The sequence below is a fragment of the Accipiter gentilis genome, chromosome 2 (genome assembly GCF_929443795.1).
Source record: "Accipiter gentilis chromosome 2, bAccGen1.1, whole genome shotgun sequence".
Classification (NCBI taxonomy): domain Eukaryota; kingdom Metazoa; phylum Chordata; class Aves; order Accipitriformes; family Accipitridae; genus Astur; species Astur gentilis.
Window position 1 is genome coordinate 33,054,091 of NC_064881.1, and position 22,535 is coordinate 33,076,625.

At 35.9% G+C, this 22,535-nt stretch overlaps 1 protein-coding gene across 48 annotated transcripts in view; it reads left to right on the top strand.

Moving 5' to 3' along the window:
- RIMS2 (regulating synaptic membrane exocytosis 2) overlaps positions 1–22,535 on the top strand; it is a 489,705-nt gene that overhangs the window by 266,005 nt on the left and 201,165 nt on the right. For 36 of the 48 annotated variants that reach the window (XM_049817916.1, XM_049817521.1, XM_049817538.1 and 33 more), the window contains 6 exons: positions 2,543–2,589; positions 3,756–3,868; positions 9,574–9,621; positions 17,943–18,073; positions 20,895–21,066; positions 21,629–21,782. In XM_049817916.1, coding sequence (XP_049673873.1) covers positions 2,543–2,589; positions 3,756–3,868; positions 9,574–9,621; positions 17,943–18,073; positions 20,895–21,066; positions 21,629–21,782 — 665 coding nt within the window. The remainder of the gene's footprint in view (positions 1–2,542; positions 2,590–3,755; positions 3,869–9,573; positions 9,622–17,942; positions 18,074–20,894; positions 21,067–21,628; positions 21,783–22,535) is intronic. The other 12 variants (XM_049817613.1, XM_049817622.1, XM_049817745.1 and 9 more) reach the window with 1 other exon arrangement.

Here is a 22,535-nt window from a genome sequence, read left to right on the forward strand (position 1 = left end):
TTCAATGTTTTAAAAATCATTAAAAGTTCAGATTTACCAGATGTCAGAAGTGATAATTAGAATAATTGATGCCCACTTGAAGGATTTCACTTTTGCATTGAAATATACCCTATTACTTGTAAAGAGAGTCTCTTGGTGTTCTCATGGCAACACACTAATGCATGCCAAAAATCTTCATACAGTTACTGGCAATTAACTTAGCTGAGAGAGAGAACCTGTTGTCACGTCCTGATATTCTGCATACCAAACCAAATTCCAGTAAACACGATTGTTAGTTCTTCTTCATTTTATTATGGGCTGTCTGCTATGAAAACTGAAGATGACAAGTTAAGCTGATAAAGGAAGTTAAAATGGAAAGCTCCTTTAAAAAAAAAATCATACCATTTTGGCATGCAATTTATCACTTTTTCTATGTTAAAATAAAAATTGATGGCCAAGTTACTATTCTATGTGAGCTGGCTGTCTCTTATACACAAGAACTTGTCTATTTTCTGCTTTCTAATTCTTAGAAATAGTTATTTTTAAATGCATGTTATTTTCATAGTTACTACTGTTTTGAATTTGGAATGAATGATGCATTGTGTTTTATTAATTATTCTGTACAAGCTGCTTCCAGTGGAACATATCTTAAAATGTAAAGAGATGCCTTAAACTACTTCTGCTTCTCCTACATCTGTTTATCTCAGTGAGAATTCCTTGTAAGAAATACTATTCACACTACTGTGAAATACTGGGATCTGTATGCTTTAGGAACATAAATGATAGTGTTCAAAGCTTTCAAGTTTATTGTTTCAGCTATCTGTAGAAAACTCATATTCGATCTGCTCACAATGATACATGCTTTCAAGGTTTGAATTGGTCTGAATTATTGAGTACTGTGCATCAGTTCACTTGGAAATATTCCTCAACCTGCTTAGTAAAGCTATCTTTCTAGTGAGTCTTGAAAAAAAGTTTGGAAACAGTATACCAAAAAGGAACTAGATAAGTTTTATTTATATATAGTACAGACTCTTTTTTTTTATTATTGTATGAGACAGTAGATATCACTGAAAGCATTTTTAACTTGCCCTTCCTTTTCACATACCTTTGCAGTGGGTTGACCTTGGCTGGCCACCGAACACCCACCCAGCCGCTCTCTCCCTTCCCCTCCTCAGCAGAATGGGAGGAGAAAATAAGACAGAAAAGCTCAGGGGTCAAGATAGGGATGGGGAGGCCACTCAGCAATTACCATCATGGGCAAAACAGACTCAGCTTGGGGAAGATTAATTTAATTTATAAAGAATTAATAAGAGAATAGGTTAGTGAGAAATAAAAACAAACCCCAAACCACCTTCCCCTCACGTCCCTTCTTCCCAGGCTCAAATTCACTCCTTTGTTGCTGGCTCTTCTACCTCCCCCCTCCACCGAGCAGGGCAGGGGGGTGGGGGAAGGAGGCTGGGCTGCAGTCAGTCCTCCTCCCCCTCCTTCTGCTCTGGCCTTGGTATCTGCAGGGATGCTCTCTCAAGTTTTTTTCTCACTCTTCTCTCTCACAGCTGCTGCACAGTTTTTTTTTTACCCTTTCTGAAATACGTTGTCACGGAAGCACCACCACCCTGGCTGACAGGCTCAGCCATGCCCTGCGGTGGGTCTGTTGAGGTCGGTTGGAACCGGCTGGAACCGGCTGTGTGCGGCACGGGGCGGCCCCGGCCTCTCCTCACAGAACCGGCCCCTGCAGCCCCCACTGCCCGTACCTGGGCACCTGCACTCGATGCAGCCTTGGAGAAACCAACTGCGCTGAAACACGCATCGTGATTCTAAATATTGTTCTTGCTGTGACTCAGAGCTGAAGCTCCTCATCTTGCTTGGTTTTGCTCAAATACCTCCAAAATGATTTATTAGCATCCTGATAGTTTTTCTTAGCATACAGTAATGTTTGCCCTTTGTAGGAAGAATATGTTCCTTTGGGGGTGGGTGGGTGTAACGAGGTACTTACTCATTGCAAGAGAGTGCTTTAAAATTACATAGCTCTACACACAATTTAATACAGGTGTTGCAACAGCTCACGTATATGCAAGTATGCGATTTTGCCAAATGAAAACCCGCATTTTATTTAGTCACGGAAAAGGTAAGATTGTCCAAATTTGGGATTCAAGGACAGTGAAGGACATAATGGGATAGCCATTATTGGCAGTCTAGTATGTTCGAAGAAGGTCCAATAGATTTAGTTAATGTATAATGTCATCAGAAAGTCTACTACTCACACTTTTAGTCAATCATTAACTCTGAGATTGTTCTTTTTTTTTTTTTAATGAATTATTTTATTTGTGACTGTACAGCCTGTCTCCTGCTTCAACCAAACCACTTGTCCTGTAGGCTTTACTTTGCCACTGAAATGATTTATACTGGATAAAAGATAAATCTTCCCCTTGGCTGAAGACAGCCAGCAGATCATACACCTTTCCTGAGGCCTTCCATGGGGACTTGAGAAGTGTTATAGTGTAACTGAAATTTGAATATGCTTGTTAGATAAAGGATCAGCCTGTCTTAATTTTCCTGATTTCAGGGACATTCCCAGAATACCTGACAGCACACATGCACAGCTGGAGTCCAGTAAGTTTCAATTGTGGGGTAGGAAAATCTTCTCTCTCTTTTATGTAAGCACAAATAGATTGAAAAATGTCATCTACAGTTACTATAGCTCTCGTCTGTTTGTCCCTATTTGTCTCAATATGTCATCTTACTGTATTACCTATCTACCTTTGTTTAATAATAAACTATCAAAAGTCAGGATGTTTTGATTTAGGCTTGACATTTGGTTACAAGCTTAGGCTATTTTTGATTGAAGAGAAAAGCATAATTCTTACTAATATACAAGAACATTAATAGTAATTTTTAATTTCCTGTTTTGTTGTTTTGCATTTCAGTTGAACCTTATAAACTAGAAATGGGGATGAAATGTTCTTTATTTACAACCTGAGAAATAGCTACTTTGAAAACAGAATACTTCTACTTTATTAGAACTATTCAGCACTCCTTAAATTGGCTAAACAAATATTTCATGTGGGGAAAAATAACTTGTTCTTTGGCTGCGATCTGATAAGATGGATTTCAGCCTGCAGTTATTTTTTATCATTGTTTTAGAACTCTTTTATAATAGAAGCCATGAATAAATGCAGTGGCATAAACTTGATTATAATAATATGAAAAACTCCTCCAATAACTTTTCACTGATCAGCCAAGTCTTAAAATAAAATCCATTTTATGTTTTGTGAGATGTGGATTGTCTTTTGTATTTATAAAAATACTTTACTTTTACTCTATGTTTTATATGTCAAAACTTGTCCTCTGACAGTTTGCAGACCTTGTAGATTTGAAAGAAAATGCACAAAACCCATTACATACATCTTGATATTTTTGTAAAAATCTAATTAAAAATTAGTCTGTACAAGATAGTAAGTCAGAAGACTGAATTCCTTTGACAACAATAAAGTATTTGCTTTCCTATTTAGGAATTTTGGGCCTTCAACTTACTGACATAATCATAGTCAGAAATATCTGAATAAAATATTTTTCATCCTATAAATAAAAGCTTTTGATTGCATCTGAGCACCAAAAGATTGAGTATCATTATTTGGTAATTTTACATAGATAAAAAAGCAATATTTATCAGAACTTTATTGTATGTTTGGTTATACTTCTACAATTTTTATTTAAAGAACATTGTAAAAAATGCATAAGTGCTACTATTTATAAAATATTTTTATTTATAATTACAGGTTCTAGTTCATTTGAATCTCAAAAAATGGACCGACCTTCTATTTCAGTGACTTCTCCTATGAGTCCTGGCATGTTAAGGGATGTTCCACAGTTCTTGTCTGGACAACTTTCAGTATGTAAACATTTCATTGATATTAATGTTGTGCTTTTTGCAACATATACAACTCTCACTGCAGAGGGCAAGCTACTTCTAACATAAATTTCTTGTTAAACGAGCTATATTTTTTGATTACTGATATGTATCTCAGTGTAGGCAGGGCCATAGTTTCATAAGGACATTCCATTTTATTAGCTTTTGGAAATTTTATATATGATGAATTAGAGACATATATATATATATATGTATATTTATCTAGTAACCTAGACTGGTAGAGTCAAATTTTCAGAAAGGTCTAATCTTGGCCTCCAGTTATGTTTGTGCTGTTGAGTATATAAGCTTTTTCAGGTGTAACACTTACACATACAGTTGGTAGATTTTATTACCTGTGTGCTTGGACATTAATATTGCTTATTTCTTATGCACTAGCTTTCATATATACCTTTCCCCAGATATCCTTTTGATTGTTTACTAATGTATTTGTACCAGTGTTATTCACTTTTGTTCTTCATTCTCATTGAGAACAAAGTTCATTGCATGAATGTTTTCTTTAAAAGGAGAATTTTTTGTACTAAGCTGAAGAACTTGGGTTTTGTACACCTTTCTGTGTCATTTACAACTCCAAAGTGTGATTTTTCAAAAGTGCTCAGTTGTGGCCTGGTACACATTGAAAAGGAAAAGAAAATGGAATGGAAGCAGTGCAAAACTGGTGTTAAACAAGTTTGAAAATGTCACATTCATATTTCTTCCAAGTTGTTTATGTTAAGATAATGAGTGCGCTATAAAAATCTGCATAAAATCTAAGCAGACTGTTTATAAGTCTCACAGAAATGGTTTATGGTATTGATAGAGGAGGGGAAAAAATACTTTTCTGTCTGTTCAGCAGCCGTGTTCGGTCCATTTTGCAATGCATGAGCCATTATTTGTTTTGCTCATCAGATTAGCCATCTACAATATATAATTTTTAATTTTCTGTAACTGTTGTACTTAACTGCTTTGAAAGACTCAATCCTTTGGATAAATGGAAACTAGAAATCTTGACTGTAGAGTGCAGAACGCTTTGCACAAAATACAATGGCAAGGGAACATGAACATGAACTGTCAAATACACAGACCCAGGTTTCTAAAAACCAATTTAGTTTTACAAGACAGCAAAAACTGTTGATAGTGGAAACAGGGGGGAAGGAAATCTGTTTTGGCTAAATCTCATAAAAGATGAGGCTGTCAAAAAGTTTTGGTTCCTAGCTACCAGCGTGAAATTCAAGATCCAGAGTTAGCTGCTCAGACATCCAATGCACAGACATTGTGGAATGATGGTCCAAGTAGGAACCACACAGAACTGACTTTCATACTTTCTCAGTTTCAGAACCAAAATCTTCAGGAGTTTAAGATTAGGATTTATTAGTAAAGTCAGTTAGTCTGTTGATTTTGTGGTTTGATGGGATACTGCAGTTTGAGGTGCATAAGAATAGTATGAGGAGATTTGGAGGTATATTCTAATTTATTAACAATAACAGAATTCACAAGGTTTTATATCTCATGGCATATAAATTCAGTGTTTAACTCAAGAAGGCATCATTCCTTTTTTTTCTTTTTTTTTGCTTGCTTCAAGATATAAATGCCTTTATTAATAAATTTATAGCATTTCTTTCCATATAAGGAAACCAAATAATGTTAGGACACATTTAAAGATCTTTCCTACATTTGTCCTCTTTGTACTCCCTTATGTACTGTTTGCAATTATATACAGTACTCCCTACTACACAATATCCTTGTTTCCCTCAGAGTACAGCTGATGTCTGAGAACACATAGCTCTCTGGTTGACTGACACTGAAGTCAGAAATGGTCTGTAACCTTCTAAATTAAAGCCCCACTGTCTCAATATAGACACTTAACTTTAGTAGACAGTTTGACAATTTGGACACTTATCTTAACTCCCAAGCTAAAGAAAAGTTGAAAATAGCTGTATTTCATGTTAATCATGTTAATGGTGCAACCCAGCTCCTGCTGCTGTGGGCTCAAGGCTTTGGGAGGCTAGTACTAAGCATTTTGCTTTGCGACGAAGGGTGGCTGTCATAATGTCTGAAGATGGTGTAGATACATAGCAATGTGGCACCTAACTGGACACATTGAAATGTGTAGACTAAAGTGTATTTTTAGAAAAAGTTGACTTTAAGAGAATTGAAGTGTGCTACAGGAACAGTTTTTTCAAAACTGTATATCTGTAGTTTCTTTCTGATCTGGTATTTTAAGTTAGTTTTGAAAAATCACAAATTTTTTTACTTTTCAAATTTGGGGGTTTATGTGCCTTGAAGGTAGTGCAATGAGTAGTTTTTCCTTCACGTTTAAAAATTCTAGTTTCTCATTTTATAATCTTAAAAAGTTTTGAAACTTTGGAAGAGTTAGTGAAAAAAACAGCTCGTTGTAGAGTTGGAGATGTTTTGAAAAATTAGAATGGACTATGAGATTTTCTAATTTTGGGCCTTTAGCAAAGGTGAAGTAATAGGGAAAAATTTAATTTTAAAAGTCTCCTGAAGTTTCAATAACTATTTTAGTTTGAACACTACAAAATGAATGAGCTTCAGTATTTTGGTTTTCCATTATTTTAATCAGCTCCTTTCTGACAGAACAGATCATGGAACACTCATTCGTTCCAAATAGCCAAATAAGACCTAAATGGAATGAAATACTAAATTCCGAATGTATTTGGGAATGTGCTCTTTATGGTGAGAGCCTAGGCAGGAGAATAACTGCAGAGCCCTGGCAGTAGGTGGGGACAGGATGCTGTTCTTTGTGGAAGTGGTGGGTCAGTTGACTTTCTGGGCGATGGTGGCTGAGTTCAGACAGGTGTGATGTATCTGAGGAAACACATGATAGGCAAGATTTTGGAAGTGTTCTCTGTATTTTCTGTACTTTTGGACAATACTATGTAGTCCTGATGGGCTGTTGTTAGGGCAGCTGTGGTTAATAGGCTGTGAAATAGAAGAGTTGTGGGCAGAAGTGGAAATACCTACAGTTCAGGTGGAGGTCTGAAGTATTTGAATAAATATTGGATATATGCATCCTTATTCAGACAGTGCTACATATACTTCAAGGGTTTTTATATTAATAAATAGTGTTTTGGAATGTATTTACTTATGTTCAGTACGGTTTTAGCCAGTTTAGCTGCAGTGATGCCTCTATATTATTCAGAGGTGTCTTTGTCTATTCAGTCTTTTGTGTTTTCCTCTGTATTGGCATTAGTCTGTGTACCAGTTTTGTTCTGTTGAGGTTACAGTGACACTCCAGAGCTGGCTAATAGGATTTCCCGTGAAGCAAACCATCTCACATAGTTAGGAAATCTATCTATTAATGATTATTCTGCCCAAACACACATTTAATTGAACAAATTATGTGCAGCTACAATAAACTATTGTGTAGTTATAATTTACTAATATATAAAAATAATGTATTTGTATTCTGTGCAGTTTATGGCATTTTTGATCCACATTGTTCTTTCAGGGGAGTATCTGATTCTTATTGCAATTATTGTTTTATTATTATTTGCTTTGTCTGGTTCCTGTTTCTGTGGTTTTTCACTGATTTTTTTTTTTTTTTTCCTTTAACATCATTTTGAAAAAGGCAGTATGCTTTGTTTATTGGTGCTCTTTGCTTCATTACTGCATTCTGGCTACCTTTTCAATACTGCATGAAAACTATAACTTGGAATGCTTTTGCAATAGTTAGGTTTAGAGACTGATAACATGACTAGAAGACTGTGTAAATGGATACCGGTATAAAATTACAATATTTCATTTTTGTACTGGTGGAAATTCTAAGAGAAAAGGGATGTAATTTTAAAAATTAATCTAGTTCCTTGTACAGCTGAACCACAGAACTACTTCAGTAGATTTTCCATACATATTCCGTTTATAAAGCAATAAAAATACAGGTATATTAATTGTAGTTGTAATATCTGTAGCATATTAGAAAACAGATATTGTACATTGTGAAGGACATAATATGTCAGCATGTTGGGGGGATGAGGTCAAGTATGAGACATACTCCCCTTCCCCCTTTCACCTTTTTCTTTTCCCCTTTCTTTTCTCCCCTTTCTACCTCTACACAAGTAAATTGCTGTTTCTGTAACATCAAAACCTGGAAACTTCTAGGTAGTGCACACAAGGTGCTTACTACCCTCCATTTCCCAAGGCAGAATATGGCAGGTGAGGGTCCCTGGTGCATGGTTGGAGATATTCTATCCCTCTTAGGATTGTGATATTCTGGAATATCTGTATTTCTCTTGTAATACAGAGCAGAAGCAATGTGAAAATCTGCTTTTATTTTATGTGAGTAGGTCACCCATACATTGGGCTATGCAGTATTGCCTGTGCAGAGCGGGGGGCAGTGTGCAGCTGCTGCACCTCGCAGAGCACAGGAGCACATCAGAGAAAACCCATCATCCAGACTGTGAAATTTTCTTATATATCCTCTTGCTTTGGTGTGAGAACAGATTACTTCACACATTTTATGGAACAGATTTCTCCAGCATCTGTGCCTGCCAAGTAAGCAAGGAGGGTGGCAGAAGCATCATCACACTGCCTATCTCCATACTTCGGGTACATTTCTTACAGAAGTGAATATTGAGTAGTAGTTTATTTCCCTCACTTCGAAATAGATCAATAATCTCAGGAAAACTGAGCAGGGAGGTGAAGGAGATTCAAATCCATCGGATTGCTGTGGTTGTTGTGACCTACTCCCATGCTCCTGTTCTCCCACTCCCTGGCCCTCTGAGGTATCAACATATGCTCCTGTTCCTGTCCATTCCCCCTACTCAGTACCCATTCTGTGCCACTCCATTAGCTGTTGCCCTAAGCTGAAGATGGACAGTGGTTGGCTGGAGTTTGTAGCTAGTCCAGGAACTTAGGAGTGTTGCCTGTACTGATGTAGTGTTGATGTAGCCACTGGAATCCACAAGGCTGTATGTGGTCTGAAGTGTTATATCACAAAAATAAGAGTTATAAATGCATCTATGCGTGCAATGCAACTACTAAGCTTGCTAAATGCTCCAGATCCCATTTCATGCAAGGGTTTTCTGTATATACCATATGTCATTTCTGTCATGATTGCTGGAGAATTGAAATATATCAATTGTGCCTTCCCCCATGTAATGCTAATACCAGATAGCACTAACTTTCTCTTAATCATTTTTTAAGTATTTAGGAGGGCTTTTTGTAGAAATGCCTCTTACTTTACTTGCTGTACTCTAGAAAGCAACCAAGCTGTCAGTGCGTGAACTGTACTTGTTTCTCTCTCTGAATACGCATCTACAATCTTCCTGAAAGGGATGATCAAGCTGAACTTATGTTTCCTACCCTTTTAAATCACACTTTGCTGACCTGCTCCTTTTGTTAATGTTATTTCTAAATCTATTGCAAATGTTATCTGTAGACCTGCAAAGTGAAATCCTGGCTCCTGGGGAATCAGTGGCAGAATTCCTGCTGACTTCCCTAAGGCCAGAATTTCCATCAGAGGGTTTTGGTATGATTTGGTAATAGATTTGCAGATTTAATTTATGCATTGCATTAAAATACTTTGTGTTAGATAATATGTTGTTGGTGTAAAGCTGTGTTTAAAGTAATAGTTGTGTGTCTTTGTTTTTACTTTTGGTCTTTTAGTTTCCAGCGTGTTGTCCTTTTTGGTTTTGTTTTATTGCTTTTTCTTTAATTTTGCTTACCAGAGCCAAAGCCTTAGTAGAAGAACAACGCCTTTTGTTCCTAGGGTTCAGGTAAAGACTTCGTCTGCCTGACAGAAACTAAAGTTGTGGTTTTTTCTTTTGTTTGTTATGGAAAATGCATCGTAGGAAAACGTTACATTATAGTCCGTTTTCCCATGTTTTTAGTGTGTTGCTTTAAACCATATTAACAAGTTCCATGTCATCTTGTGAGCAGCTTGTAAAATTCTGCATGAGGGTTAAAATACTAAATTAAAATTTAAAGAGACAACTAGTCTTAGTTTGCTGTTTACCCAATATTAAACTCATACAGGTTTCAATAGTGATGATGGCTATGCATCCCACATACAAAATGTGTGTACTGTTTAAGCAATAAATAATCTTGTGCTTGAGGTCATTACATAAAGATGAATGTCTCTTTAAATCATTCATTATCATTACTTAACACATCCTTTTTTGCATTTTCCAAGTAATAGTAGCGCCTTGAGTGGAAGACAGGCAAAAAATTTGTACCTTGTTTAAAGAAACAGATTTCTTTTGTATGAAACTTGGTTCTTGCATTTTAAAAGTACATCAAAATAATCAAAACTCTATTTAAATAAAAAATGAATTATTCCATTGTGTTACTGAATTTATTTAGCTTTGGTATTCTGTTTAGGTACAAGTTATTTGCCTTTTTTCATTAGGAAACTCCTAAGGTACTGTAGATTAATGCAAAACTAGGTTTTACTAATACGTTACAATGCTTATCTTTCTTTGCTGCATGTTTTCCAGTTTTTTTGTAAATAGAATATTATCTGCTTTTCTTACAAAATATCTTTATGGAGTAGTTAATCTTTTGTGTGGGAGCTGTATAAATGTTTCTCTCATTTGATCAAGTGCTCAAAGAAAGATGTAAAGGATGATCTAAATGATCAGAATAAGATGACTAAATTTCATATTGAAATGGAAAAAAGATCATATATATATATTTATAAAGGAATTCTAAATAAGACTGTAGGAAATGGTTTGGTTATGACTCATATTTGATAAAGTACAATTTTTTTCACAATATATTATTTCCTGAAAATAGTCCTTACAACTGCTTAAATGTAAATTCAAAATAAAAAAACTAAGAAAAAATTTGAGATTAAAAAAGTAATGTCTTGATAGAATTGTTTTAGGTTAACATATCATTATGTGCTACTGACATAAACTGTCTCTGTATTAAAAACTTAAAACATCCTTTAGCATGAGTAAGAAAGCTGGCTTCTGCTCATGGTAGTGAAATCAGAGGGGTACAAATTCAATCACAAGTTGTTAAGTAGTTCATAAAGGTAAATACTGTATATGACAGAAGTAGTCTTTTAATATTTATTTTCTTTTTAGAGATGTGCAAAATAAATTAAGAAATGATATGACAATTGATTGTTCAATTTAAAAAAGAAACGTCTGCCTGAAACCTGCATGTTTCATGGAATGTTGTAATGTAGAAGTAACATGTAGTAGTTCTGTATTTTAATCACATTATATAAAATAAAGAAATAGATGTAAAAATTGTCAGTTCTACTTAGGCTAATATCCTGTAACAACAACAACAACAATTTACTTTGATCAAACAATTATGGTAGTCATTTAAGAAAATAAAACAAGTGTGATACTTAATAGAGAATATCCAACAAGAGGTGAAAGTGTATGAGGCTTACTCTCTCATCTCTGACTGGACTATTTTTGATATTGTAGGTAAGAATCATCTTTAGCTGCAATTTTGTTTCTGCATAGTGTCTGTGGAGTCATTGTGGACCTCTAACAGTTTTTCGCAGAGCTCAGTAACAGTCAAAGCTAAACATAGTGTTTGTGACCAGTTCCTGAAGAACTCAAACTTACGATCTTGGCAACATCTTTACAGCTAGACTGAAACAAAAAGTCACTGATCTGCCCACTTTTAGTAGGGATGGTAGTTTAACATGGATTAATTGAAGATCTATTTACAATGCAGGCTGCAGAGGGAAACAGAAATTCTCCAGTGATCTTTAAACAAGTCTGTTAGAAGCGGTCCAGCAGCAGTGCAGAACTCTGGTTACTTTTTGGCATGAGAAATTAGCTAACTCAGAGCTCTGAGCTGTTGTTGATGGTTGTCAGGAAGTATACGTTACATTGTGGGCTGTGGTATAGCTGTGTCTGTAGAATTCCCTACAAGAATTAGGATCTCCAAACATTCTGTTTATACCTATTTGTTACATTGCTCTCAAGAGGAAATGCACATCTTTATTCTTGCTTGCATCTTCTTTGCTTGTTAGTCTGAAACTGACCCTGGTGATAAATGTCCCAGATTCTGGCACAAGTTCCTCTTCCACACTTCTCTCTGTGTCATTCCATTCATTTTCTAGCTCTTGTACCACTGGATGATTTAAAACCCATCATCATTATTATTTTATTGGGAAGAAAACCACTCAATTCCCTTTTTTCCCTAACATGCACCCTTCTCCTGAACTTTTACTAATTCTACAGTACTTGGAAAAATGCATATTTATTTCCTTAACTTTTAGATCCAGTTTAGCGTACCAGCAAATTTCTAACTTACAGAGTAGCGCTTTGCAATATCTTTATAGGAAATGATCTGTTCTTAAATTTGTGTTTTCCATGCAGTATCTCTTCTTTACTTGGTGGAGCCTCCTTTTGAGCCAGAGTTGCTGTGAAACCACTGGGTTTTTTTCTAATTTCAAAAATTTCAGACATCCTTTTTTATTTAATACAGAACATCAGTGTATTTGATCATGTATAAAGATATATGCATGCGCCTATTTGGCATTATTGAAATCAAGATAAAGCCACTAAAAAAGAAATTTTTAAAAGAAATCTAGATTAGGGCAGCCTAAATACCTCTGTAATCTTCTGGCTTTCATATCCTAGAGGCTATTCAATTTGACAGCCTTTTCTTGTATTTTTTCCAGCATGTCAGACAGCAACTGAAGCAGACAGCAATAATAGTTTGGTTTAGCAACCCTCAGTAGTCAGGATTTGTTAGAGGTATGTTTAACAACATGCAAAGCTCACCTCACTATACTGAAGATGTCACCACCTCAGGGCAGTTTCTGCATCTACATAAGCTTAAGTCCAAATAAAATGTTTGCTGTAGGCATTTTTTAAAATAAACTGAGAAATTTTGTTTGGTTGGTTTTGCAACCAAAGATACTGCTGGTGTACCTCTTGTTTCAGAATAATGCAAGAAATAAAAGTAGTATCTCAGTTTCAAAATATTATACTAAAAAACAGCTCTGTAGGTTACGTGAAGAATTATAATGAACAACAGAAGAACAAAAATGCCTGACCAGCTGTCTCTCAAACCCAGTGATATTTGAGTAGGCTGTGGTGGTAGAAATTAAGTTGCAGGGCAGGCAGTCTCTCCTAGTGGCACAAGTTTTATCTCTTTTCCATGAGATTCGTGAAGCAACCCTTATATAACAAAGAAAGAAAGTGTAGCATAGAATTAAAAACTTCAAATATTCTCTGTTTTTAAATCTAAAGTTATCACTTAAGATATAGTATGCCTGTATGTGCTGTGCACAAAACCATGTTAGAATTGCATAGTTAAGCAAAGAGTCAAACATTCATGAGATAGGAATATAGGAAGTGGCAATAATGATATTATCTAGATTTTCTTAACTGATTTCCCTTATGCATATGTATTAGACTATAGGTCCTAATTACATGATTACTTCTTTTCAAGTACTCTGACCTCAGTCAGCACTCTGAATAAAATTTCTAGTTAAAATGAGATATAAAAGAAAAAGGATGAAATCTAGTAAACTGAATTTATGTCCTTAATTTATATAACTTAACATATGGTAGCTTCAAGTAAGTCTGAGGTACCTTGGGAAGGAGCTTAGACTTGTACAGTTGAAGGAAAGAACTAAATACCTCAATATCTGCAGTGAGTGATCTAGCCCAAATAAAGGACACCTATCCTCATTAACTCTATTTGAAATTTAGGCTACTTCAGGGGGTGACTTAATTCTCCAGAGAGAGGCATCTTCTTCTGAAGCTACAGAGGATCAAACAAGAATACTAGATACCTGCATTCTCATTTCTCAGAATGCAACACCAGCAGTCAGCTTTTAAATACTGTTCTATGTGTAGGAGGCTCATTCCAGAAACAGGACATCTGTGAGTTAAGCCCTGTTTAGACTGAAGAGATTGAACCTGTCTCTCAGAAAAGTGCCTTTAGCATCAAACTATTGTACATCCCTTTCTTCTCTGAAGTCTCATCTGAAGCTGAGATACTGTGTGGCTGGGAATATAAGTGTGTGGTGATAGCAAAGAAAGCTTAATTTTGGTGTAGCAGATTCCAGACCTGCTACCCAGAATGTGTATTGATATTGTATTAGACCACTATTGGTTAAAAACAAGAAAGAATCCTACAAAGCTGGGACCAGACCCTCATCTGTTTCCCCCTGCTGACTACCTTCATCACCTGACTGCATAAGAGTTCTTGTTTCTTGTGCTCTGCATAGCAGGTATTCTTACCTGGAAGCCTGTCTCAAGGAGCGCAGCAGATGAACTCTATGGAAAACAGACCATCTCACAATTCCAGGACGCATTGAAAGTAGATGCCTGTTTGCCTGAATGTAGGTTGCAATGTAAATTTAGTCAAGAATTAGATGCACATCTACCAAGGGAAGGAGCCTAGGCAAGGAAAGTATATGAGCATGTGTGTGGCAACTAAGTTACCAGGACTTCAATACTAAGTTGAAAGATCTTTAGAAAGCATTCAGGTTGGATCACTTCCTAAGTGAATTTTAGGTACCTACATCCTAAATTATCTATGTAGACAAAGTCCTATTCAAGAAGTTTTTTACAGGTGTTAGCCTCCACATTAGCATCAACCAGGATGGTTTTCCTGTGGTGTATTTTATGTCTTGTAATTTTAGCTTTCCCTTTCCTTCATTTAGATCAGGATTGAATCATCACAGTTTCTTAAATGTTCTAAGCTTTTAAAAGGGCCATTCCTGCATGTGTAAAAAACTGCTGAATGGAGGTTTTGTAGACTCTGCTCTGTTAGTCAGCTGCTTAAGTCTTTCAGTGCTGAGAATCACAGCCGTGTATTCTTGTGGGACTTTCACCCTATGGATTGAATAATTCAATGTTTTTCACTTTTTGGTGTTAGGAATCTTTTCTGCATACAACTCAACAAAGCTATAAAATAAAAAATCATTTCCTCATCAACTTTCCTGTTATACATGTGCCATCCCATGTTTATTTCACAACATAAAAATATATATACTATTCTATGAGGTGTGGTAGGATTGTCTTGCATTTACTAATTAAGAATTGAGAAACTGTGATCAGAGTCCGAGACAACCAGGTTCTACCCAGGCATAATACATACCACAGACTTCAGTTCCAATGCTTTACTTAGCACCACAAATCAGGCGCCAGGGTCTCATACCAGGCTTCCAGACAATGAAGAACATTCAATTTGTAAATACCTTTTGATACGTTTTAAGGGATCCACCCCTTGATACACAAGAGGTCTGGGAAAGAGGAAGGGCTGGAATCCCCTCTTCTTGGACTGCACCTGGCTGTCTTAAATGGCTGTCCTTTCTCTCCCTATGAATAGACAAGAACAGGTTCTTGTAGGAAAATACCATACTATCCAAATATTGTCATAATATTTATGCACAGGAGAGTCAGAATTAGATCAGTCCTATTCCCAAACTAATTTTCCATGTTCAGTATGCTAGTCTAATTCCTTGTTTCTCATTTTCCTTTCCAATTTCCTGTCTTAACTTCTTGTCAGATTTTCTTTCATCCCAATCTCTCTGTGCAACATATTTTGTGCCAGTTACAGAATGGCTGGTTCTTTTGTCACTTCAATCTGTTTCTCTCATTCAGTCTCTTTTTGCCCCTCTGTTCTTCTATGGTGCCTGACATTTGTGGCTTCATTCTTCCAGTTTCACCAAGAAGCATCCTGTATCCTTTACTTTCCCAGTAATTCTAAAGCAGTTTCTGATTTGTCCCTCCTTCCTTCTTCTAACCCCATGAGAATGCAATCCCATCCTCCTCTCCATGGGGCTCTTTGTCCATTCTCTCACTCCAAGTTTCTTTCTTTCTTCTCTTTGCATCCAAGTCAAATGAATTCTTGGGTTACAAGGGCCTGTGCTATATATTGGAGTGCTAGCAGTGTGTACACAGGAAAGAGAGAGAACTGTCTGGTCATAATTCTGCCTCCTGACCTTTCCTGTAACAAGCAGAATTGTGGGGAAAATATGCCCATTATGTACAAGATTTTCCAATTTTTTTCAGACCATCAATAGAAAAGTAGAAGGTATAAGTCAATACAAATTTCGAGTTCTTGTTCCAAAACACAGATGTTAGAGCATCTCAAAGAAATTATGTCAGATGATTTAAGTTTCTGCTTAGACTCATTCTCCAAATATTTTGACTGAAGTTTTCCTGCAAAAATTCAGTCTGAAACAAATATAGTGATGAAGTATTCAGCCTAAATATGAACACATAATTCTGGTTATATTTTTGGCACTCATGTCTAGATTATCTCACTTTCACTCAGTCACAGTTTGTGATAGTGTCTGGATCACAAATATATTGCATTGTGCTTAAGCAAGGGTAATTTTTCCCAAAAAAGCAGATGAAGAACACTGTCTTCAGTGCTACTACCCTTGGGGTGTGGGACTAGCCAAGTCTGTCCTTTGCCCAAGGACTCCCAAGGGAGCCTGTGGGTGGATACATTTACTGTCAGAGAACTTTTAAGTTGATTTGCACTTCAGAGGTCATTAAAGCTTTGCTTTGGATTCATACAGTTGGTGCAAAGCTTTCTAGTTGCGATCTGTAGCTGGATGAAGATACCTAGCAGTCCAGATAATTCTCAGTTTAGAAAAAATACTGACAAAGCCCCTTGCTTTGCAGTAATGTAGGAAGAGCATCTAGAACTCTCTTAAATCTGACTGATTAAGGATAATTTCTTTCACACAGTTTTCTGTGTTAGTGGCCACAGAGGCCTTTAACTGTTGGTACCAGAAACCTATAAAGTCAGTAGTAGGGCCAACAACATGATAATAGAGGACAGGTATCCTCCCCTTTTTAACATCCATTCAAACACTGCTGGTTGGTGACTACAGGAGTTGCAAGATCTAAAGTAATGGCGAAGGAAGAAGTACACTGCCACCATTGATTGACTTGGAGTGTCTTAGTGTAATCTCACTTACTGAAGTATTAGGAATGGCAGAAAGCTGAATTAGCCTCTTGGTGGTGGGTCAAAAGTCTTGAGAATTGCATCAAGGCCTTTCTTTAACTGACTGAAATGCTGAAGATGAGGAGCTATGACAGCAAATGGAGACCCTGTCTCTGAAATGATGTGAGATGGGCTTCACAGAAAGTGCATCTTCCCCTGGTTATGTTTACCTTAGCTAGGGTATATTCATGTCTAAAGGTGCACTGCTTGGTCAGGTGTGGAGTTGGGCATTATCCTCTTTGAATTCCTTAAGTTCAGGCAGGGTCAGTGTTTCCTTTAAATGTCCTAGTTTGTCCTCTGTCTCAGGCAAACTCCCCATGAAGAGAACCTCCTCTGTCAGCTATAGTTAATGATACTGCAATGGTACCACCATGTAATGACTCCCTGGCTATTTGGAAAGCTTTGTTTTGTCCTAACTGCACCATTTCCCCCTTCCACAGTGACTGCTCTAAAGGAGGTATATTCTCTCCTTGAATAATGTATTTGCAGCTATAGTACTCAAACTGAAATAGCTAAATAGCAGCTTCTAATGACTGTAGTAAAAAAGGATAGCAGACCAAGTCTAAGGCGGATTTATAATAATTTCTACAGATGAGTAATAGTAGGTTTTGCCTTGTTGTTGCTGAGTTGGACTGTGAAGAGGGCTGGACTACTGAGCCTTTCTCTCTTACAGTTTCTGGAGGGCTTATATGATTTCAGCATGAGTCCCTGCATCTTGAAAAACATTTAGAGGTTTGAAATATTTATGGTCTTTTCCCATAGTCTTTCCAGCACAACAGGACATGAAAAATTCACTTGCTCATTGTGCATAGACTCCTTAGAAATGTATATATATGAATACCATACATCAGTAATGCCAGTAATATAATATCACTGCCAAGAGAGAATAATCCTAACCAAAGCACCATGTGAAAACAAATTAGTATGAAATAATGTACTTATTGTACAGGCTTTTTAAAAAAGAGTAACTCCTGGTACATACTGAAGCTATTTTTATGCTTTGTTATAAATACAAAGTATAACATGATATTTTCTGTTTAAGTAAACAATATAAATAGAAGCTTATGAGCAAAATTAATTTTAAGGAATAATATGCTACTTTGTTGTAGAAATGAGTTCACTAATTAATATTTTCTCATTACAGATAAAACTGTGGTATGACAAGGTTGGTCATCAGTTAATAGTGACAATCTTGGGAGCAAAGGATCTTCCTTCAAGGGAAGATGGGAGGCCAAGGAATCCTTATGTTAAAATTTACTTTCTTCCAGACAGAAGGTAGGGTGAACACAAAGACAAGGAACATATGAGTAAGAATTAGTCTGATACTCAGATGGTACACACAGCTGAGTTTACTGGTCATATGGAAAAATCTTAGTTTGGTGTTTCTTTATTGAACATGCTACGAAACGGCAATGTGTCTTTGAAGACTAAACACAAACTCACTTCCACCAGATATTTTATTAAATACTGAATAGAAAAAGAAAGGTAAACATATGTCATTGCATGGCGATCTGTTATTTGCAAAGAATGTTGTTAGTTTTTTATAATGTCCTTATTTCCTATGACAGTTATTTCTGTCTAGTGCAAAGAAAATGCTACAAAGTTAGGTTCATGAATTTCTGGACTGATCAGTCCAGCATTTTGGTTTGCCCCAACTCTACACAGCAAAGCAGGAACAGGTTTGGGATTTGAAACCCATAGATTTCATATCACAGTGTAGGTGAGTTAAGGCTGAAGGGGAGTCAGTTGAGATTTCCCAGATGTACCTTGAAAACTTCACCTACAGCACAGGACTGGTATTAATCTGGACTGGCCTTACATATGCATTTAGGGAAAACTTAACTGTGGTAGGGACCCTTATGCCTGAATAGCTCCTTAATTTTTTAGTCCATGATTTTCTGCCATTTCAACTTAGGCAGTGGGAGGAACAGCAAAGGGGACAATGTGTTCCCCAGTTGATTTTTTTTAATTGGTGTTTCCTCAGATTGTGTCAGTAGGGGAACATGTTTAGCTTTCTTTTGTAGTGTATCAACCAAATAATGCAGAGATTTAACCTGACTCGGTATATATAGATTGACCAGTGGATTGTTGAATCTGTAGAATAGGATGTAACTTCATAGTTTATATTTTTACATCCTTTGCCTTTCCTAATAGCTAAACTGGGAAGATGCTAACTACCTCCAGAACCAATTGACTTCAGCAGGAATTAAAGCTATTCAGTTTTGGAAGACAGTGCTTTTCCACTTTCATTGTATATCATATGTTGACAAGAAAATTTTCTGTGACTGCATAATCTGCTGTATCATTGATGACAAAAATTTTTGGATGTATTTTCTTCGACTCACCAATATTTGAACTGCTGGACTAGATTCTTAGTTTATTCAAATTGCTTTAGTGTGTTTGGAGATGCTGAAGCTGCGCTAAACTGAGAATCAGGTCTGCTTAAATTATCTTATCTGCTTTTTCAGGATAAAGATACCAAAAATGTCTGTGTTCAGAATGTTTCACAATGTAAGCTGTAATAACTAAAAATACATAGAAGGAAAATATTTAATTAAATACTTTCAAGAATGCAGATACAAAAAGTTACATAACATAAAAGTTTATTATGCTATATTGGTATTTTCCATTTATGTGAAGTATTCAGAACTTTTTCTTTAATTATTATATGTGTTTTCTATCACTTATGTAAGAATCAGCAATTTGTCTTATTGAATTGTGGTTTTTTTCTGATGTGCAAATTCATTTTCCTTTCCTTAGAGGTAAAAGCTAAGTAAGCAACAACGTATGTGTTGTGTAGTAGAGGGAAAGGTGCTAGAGGTAAAATACACTTAAATAAGTCAAGCATTTAATTAGATGAAGCTACTGAACTCTCTTTCATTAAACAAATTTCATTGGAATAGCTTGTCCAAAATAATTTATTTCAGTTCTCAAGGGCAAACAAATCTTTAGTGTAATAGAAATAATTACATTATTTGTTTTAACAATGTGTCTAAAAATATTATTTCTTAGTTAATATTTTGATCCAGCTTCTAAGTAACAGTTTGGAAATACAATAACTATATTACAGTTGCAAGTATTAGCAAACAGACAGTATCTGCATTGCCATATTAAAAAATCCACATAAATTAGTACCACAGCTGCATCATGCAGCAATCAGCAGGTTTAAAATTAAGCATTGTTATGAGAACTCTCATCAGTATTCTCAGTAGAAGGAGTGTGGGCGTTTTCCAGCAGCACTTGTTTCCATCAGAAAATACTAATTCTTTCAAGCAGAAATATTCTGCAAAACACATTGCTTTCAACACCACCCTGGAGCCAGAGCCAGGAGTTCCATGGTAGCCTTGTAGGAAGACCTCATGGGGCTCCAAAATGTAAGGCAAACCTCGTAGTGGAGATCCACCTTCAACCTGGGCAGTTCCTTGGGGTGACACAAAAGGATTTGGGGAGCTGTTTTGAGAACACAGTTTCTTCCAGTGTTGCTGGAAAAAGGCACGTAACTCATTCTCAGGGCTTCTGGTTTCCCAGCTGTGGAGCCCTTAGTCAGGAAAACCCTGCAGAGAAGGCCCCGTGCTGCCCGCAGCTCCCTGACCATTCCTTCGTGTGGGCCAGCTGCTCCCTCCTGCTCTTCAGTTTAAGAGTCAGCCACTGTAGGACTGGAAGCTTGAGTGAACCAGCTGGCTTGTTTATCTGAAATGCAGATTTTTGCTATGCCTAATGTTGTCTGCATACGTGTTCTACTGTCAGACTGTGCCTCATGGAAATCCCATTTACAGAAGTATATTTTGCTTTATAAAATCCTGTTTCCAAAATGAATGTATTAAAACATTTCTGTTTTTTCAGGGAACTTATTAAAATTGGAATTGGCACATGAACCAGAAATCACCTAACTTTAGTTTTTAATACGGAGTTATGAATTTTCCTCAATATATGTGCTGAACTTTGTTTTATCACAAAGGACTAATCCTGACATAGGCTATAGTGCCCATAATACTACAAAATGTACTGCTGATTTAGGATTTCTTACTTTCCATGCTATACTTATTACAGTATAGGGGTCTTTTGAACATTTTTAATATTTGATTGTTTTTTTCAGTGATAAAAATAAAAGAAGAACAAAAACAGTAAAGAAAACATTGGAACCTAAATGGAATCAGACATTCATTTATTCTCCAGTTCATCGGAGAGAGTTTAGAGAACGAATGTTAGAAATTACTCTTTGGGACCAAGCACGAGTTCGAGAGGAAGAAAGTGAATTTTTAGGAGAGGTATACAATTATTTGTAGTTACTATAGAAATACAGTTGCTTACATATTCATGTCTACATACAGTATTTTTTAAAAAATGATTAAATATAGCAAAGCAAAACTGTTTTAAACTGTTGTATTTGTCCTTATTTTGATTAGTAGTAAAAAAGTGATCTTGCACTTATCACATAGTACTGATACGAGATTCTTTCTGTGTTTGTTGTTTTATTAATGGTATGCACATAGTTTCTCAATTTCTTTTAGAATTGTTTGTTAAAATCCATATGATCCATAGTTGTATTTTACCAAAATGTTGGTATGTTGATGACTAACTTGCTACAAGATATTTGAATGCTGTAAAGGTTCTCATAAGGTAATAAAGGTTTTGTGAAAGATTTTTGGTATATTTATTGTTGTGAAAGGCACAGGAACTCCTTTCATATTAAATGCAAGATTTTTATAAAACTTCAGACAAAGTCCTTAACAATAAGAGAATAATAGGATGAAATTTATGAACATACCTATTTTAAAATATTCTGTTATGTAATGCTTTCCTACTTTTAACCATTTTTTTCTTTTTTAGATTCTTATTGAGTTAGAGACAGCATTACTAGATGATGAACCTCACTGGTACAAACTTCAAACACATGATGTCTCTTCATTGCCACTTCCCCATCCCTCACCATATTTGCCACGCAGACAACTCCATGGCGAGAGTCCCACACGGAGGTTACAAAGTAGGTTGTTAGTTTTACACACTGTGTATAGTTCATTTGAATTACTGTGTAAAGTATATTAAATTCTTGTAGATGGGAAGCTGACAGAATTTGTGTGTGCATTTGCAGCTGTTATGAATTAGGTCATTTGTGATTACTGATGAGAGTCTGATGTGCTACAAATGGTAATATTGAACATTGTGCAACACACCAGTTTTTTCTTAATGAGACTACCTAGTTCAGATCCTGAGCTTGAACAAATTATCTTGGTCTTCTGCAATATGCTTTTTTTATCTTGAAGTCCCATCTTCTATATTACGTTTATCATTTCATTGTTTAACCAAAAGTGAATGTGCAGGACTTCTCTCTTTAGCTCATACTTCTTAAAAATAAGGTGACATGTATATAACATCATATGTAGCTAAATTAATACCATGGCCTGTTGCCTTGTTTTGATACTATTTTACGTGGTTATGTTCACAGATGGAATTTCTCTTAATATTCTATTTTGTAGAGGTTGGTATACTTAATCCACAGTAGTTTGATGTTATCAGTAGATGTTTTGAAAACAGAGTATATACAATATGCTAATAAAACCAGATACATAATACAGTAAAGGGTGAAAATCTGTTTCCTTAATACTTCATTGTTTCTCTAGTTTAACTGTTCGGTACTGTTAGTGATTTAAAGTTATTAACTTTATAAAATATCAGTTGGTGCTGATGTAAAGAAAAAAAAAATCTCAAAAACTATTTCAAATAATTCTTTGGGTTT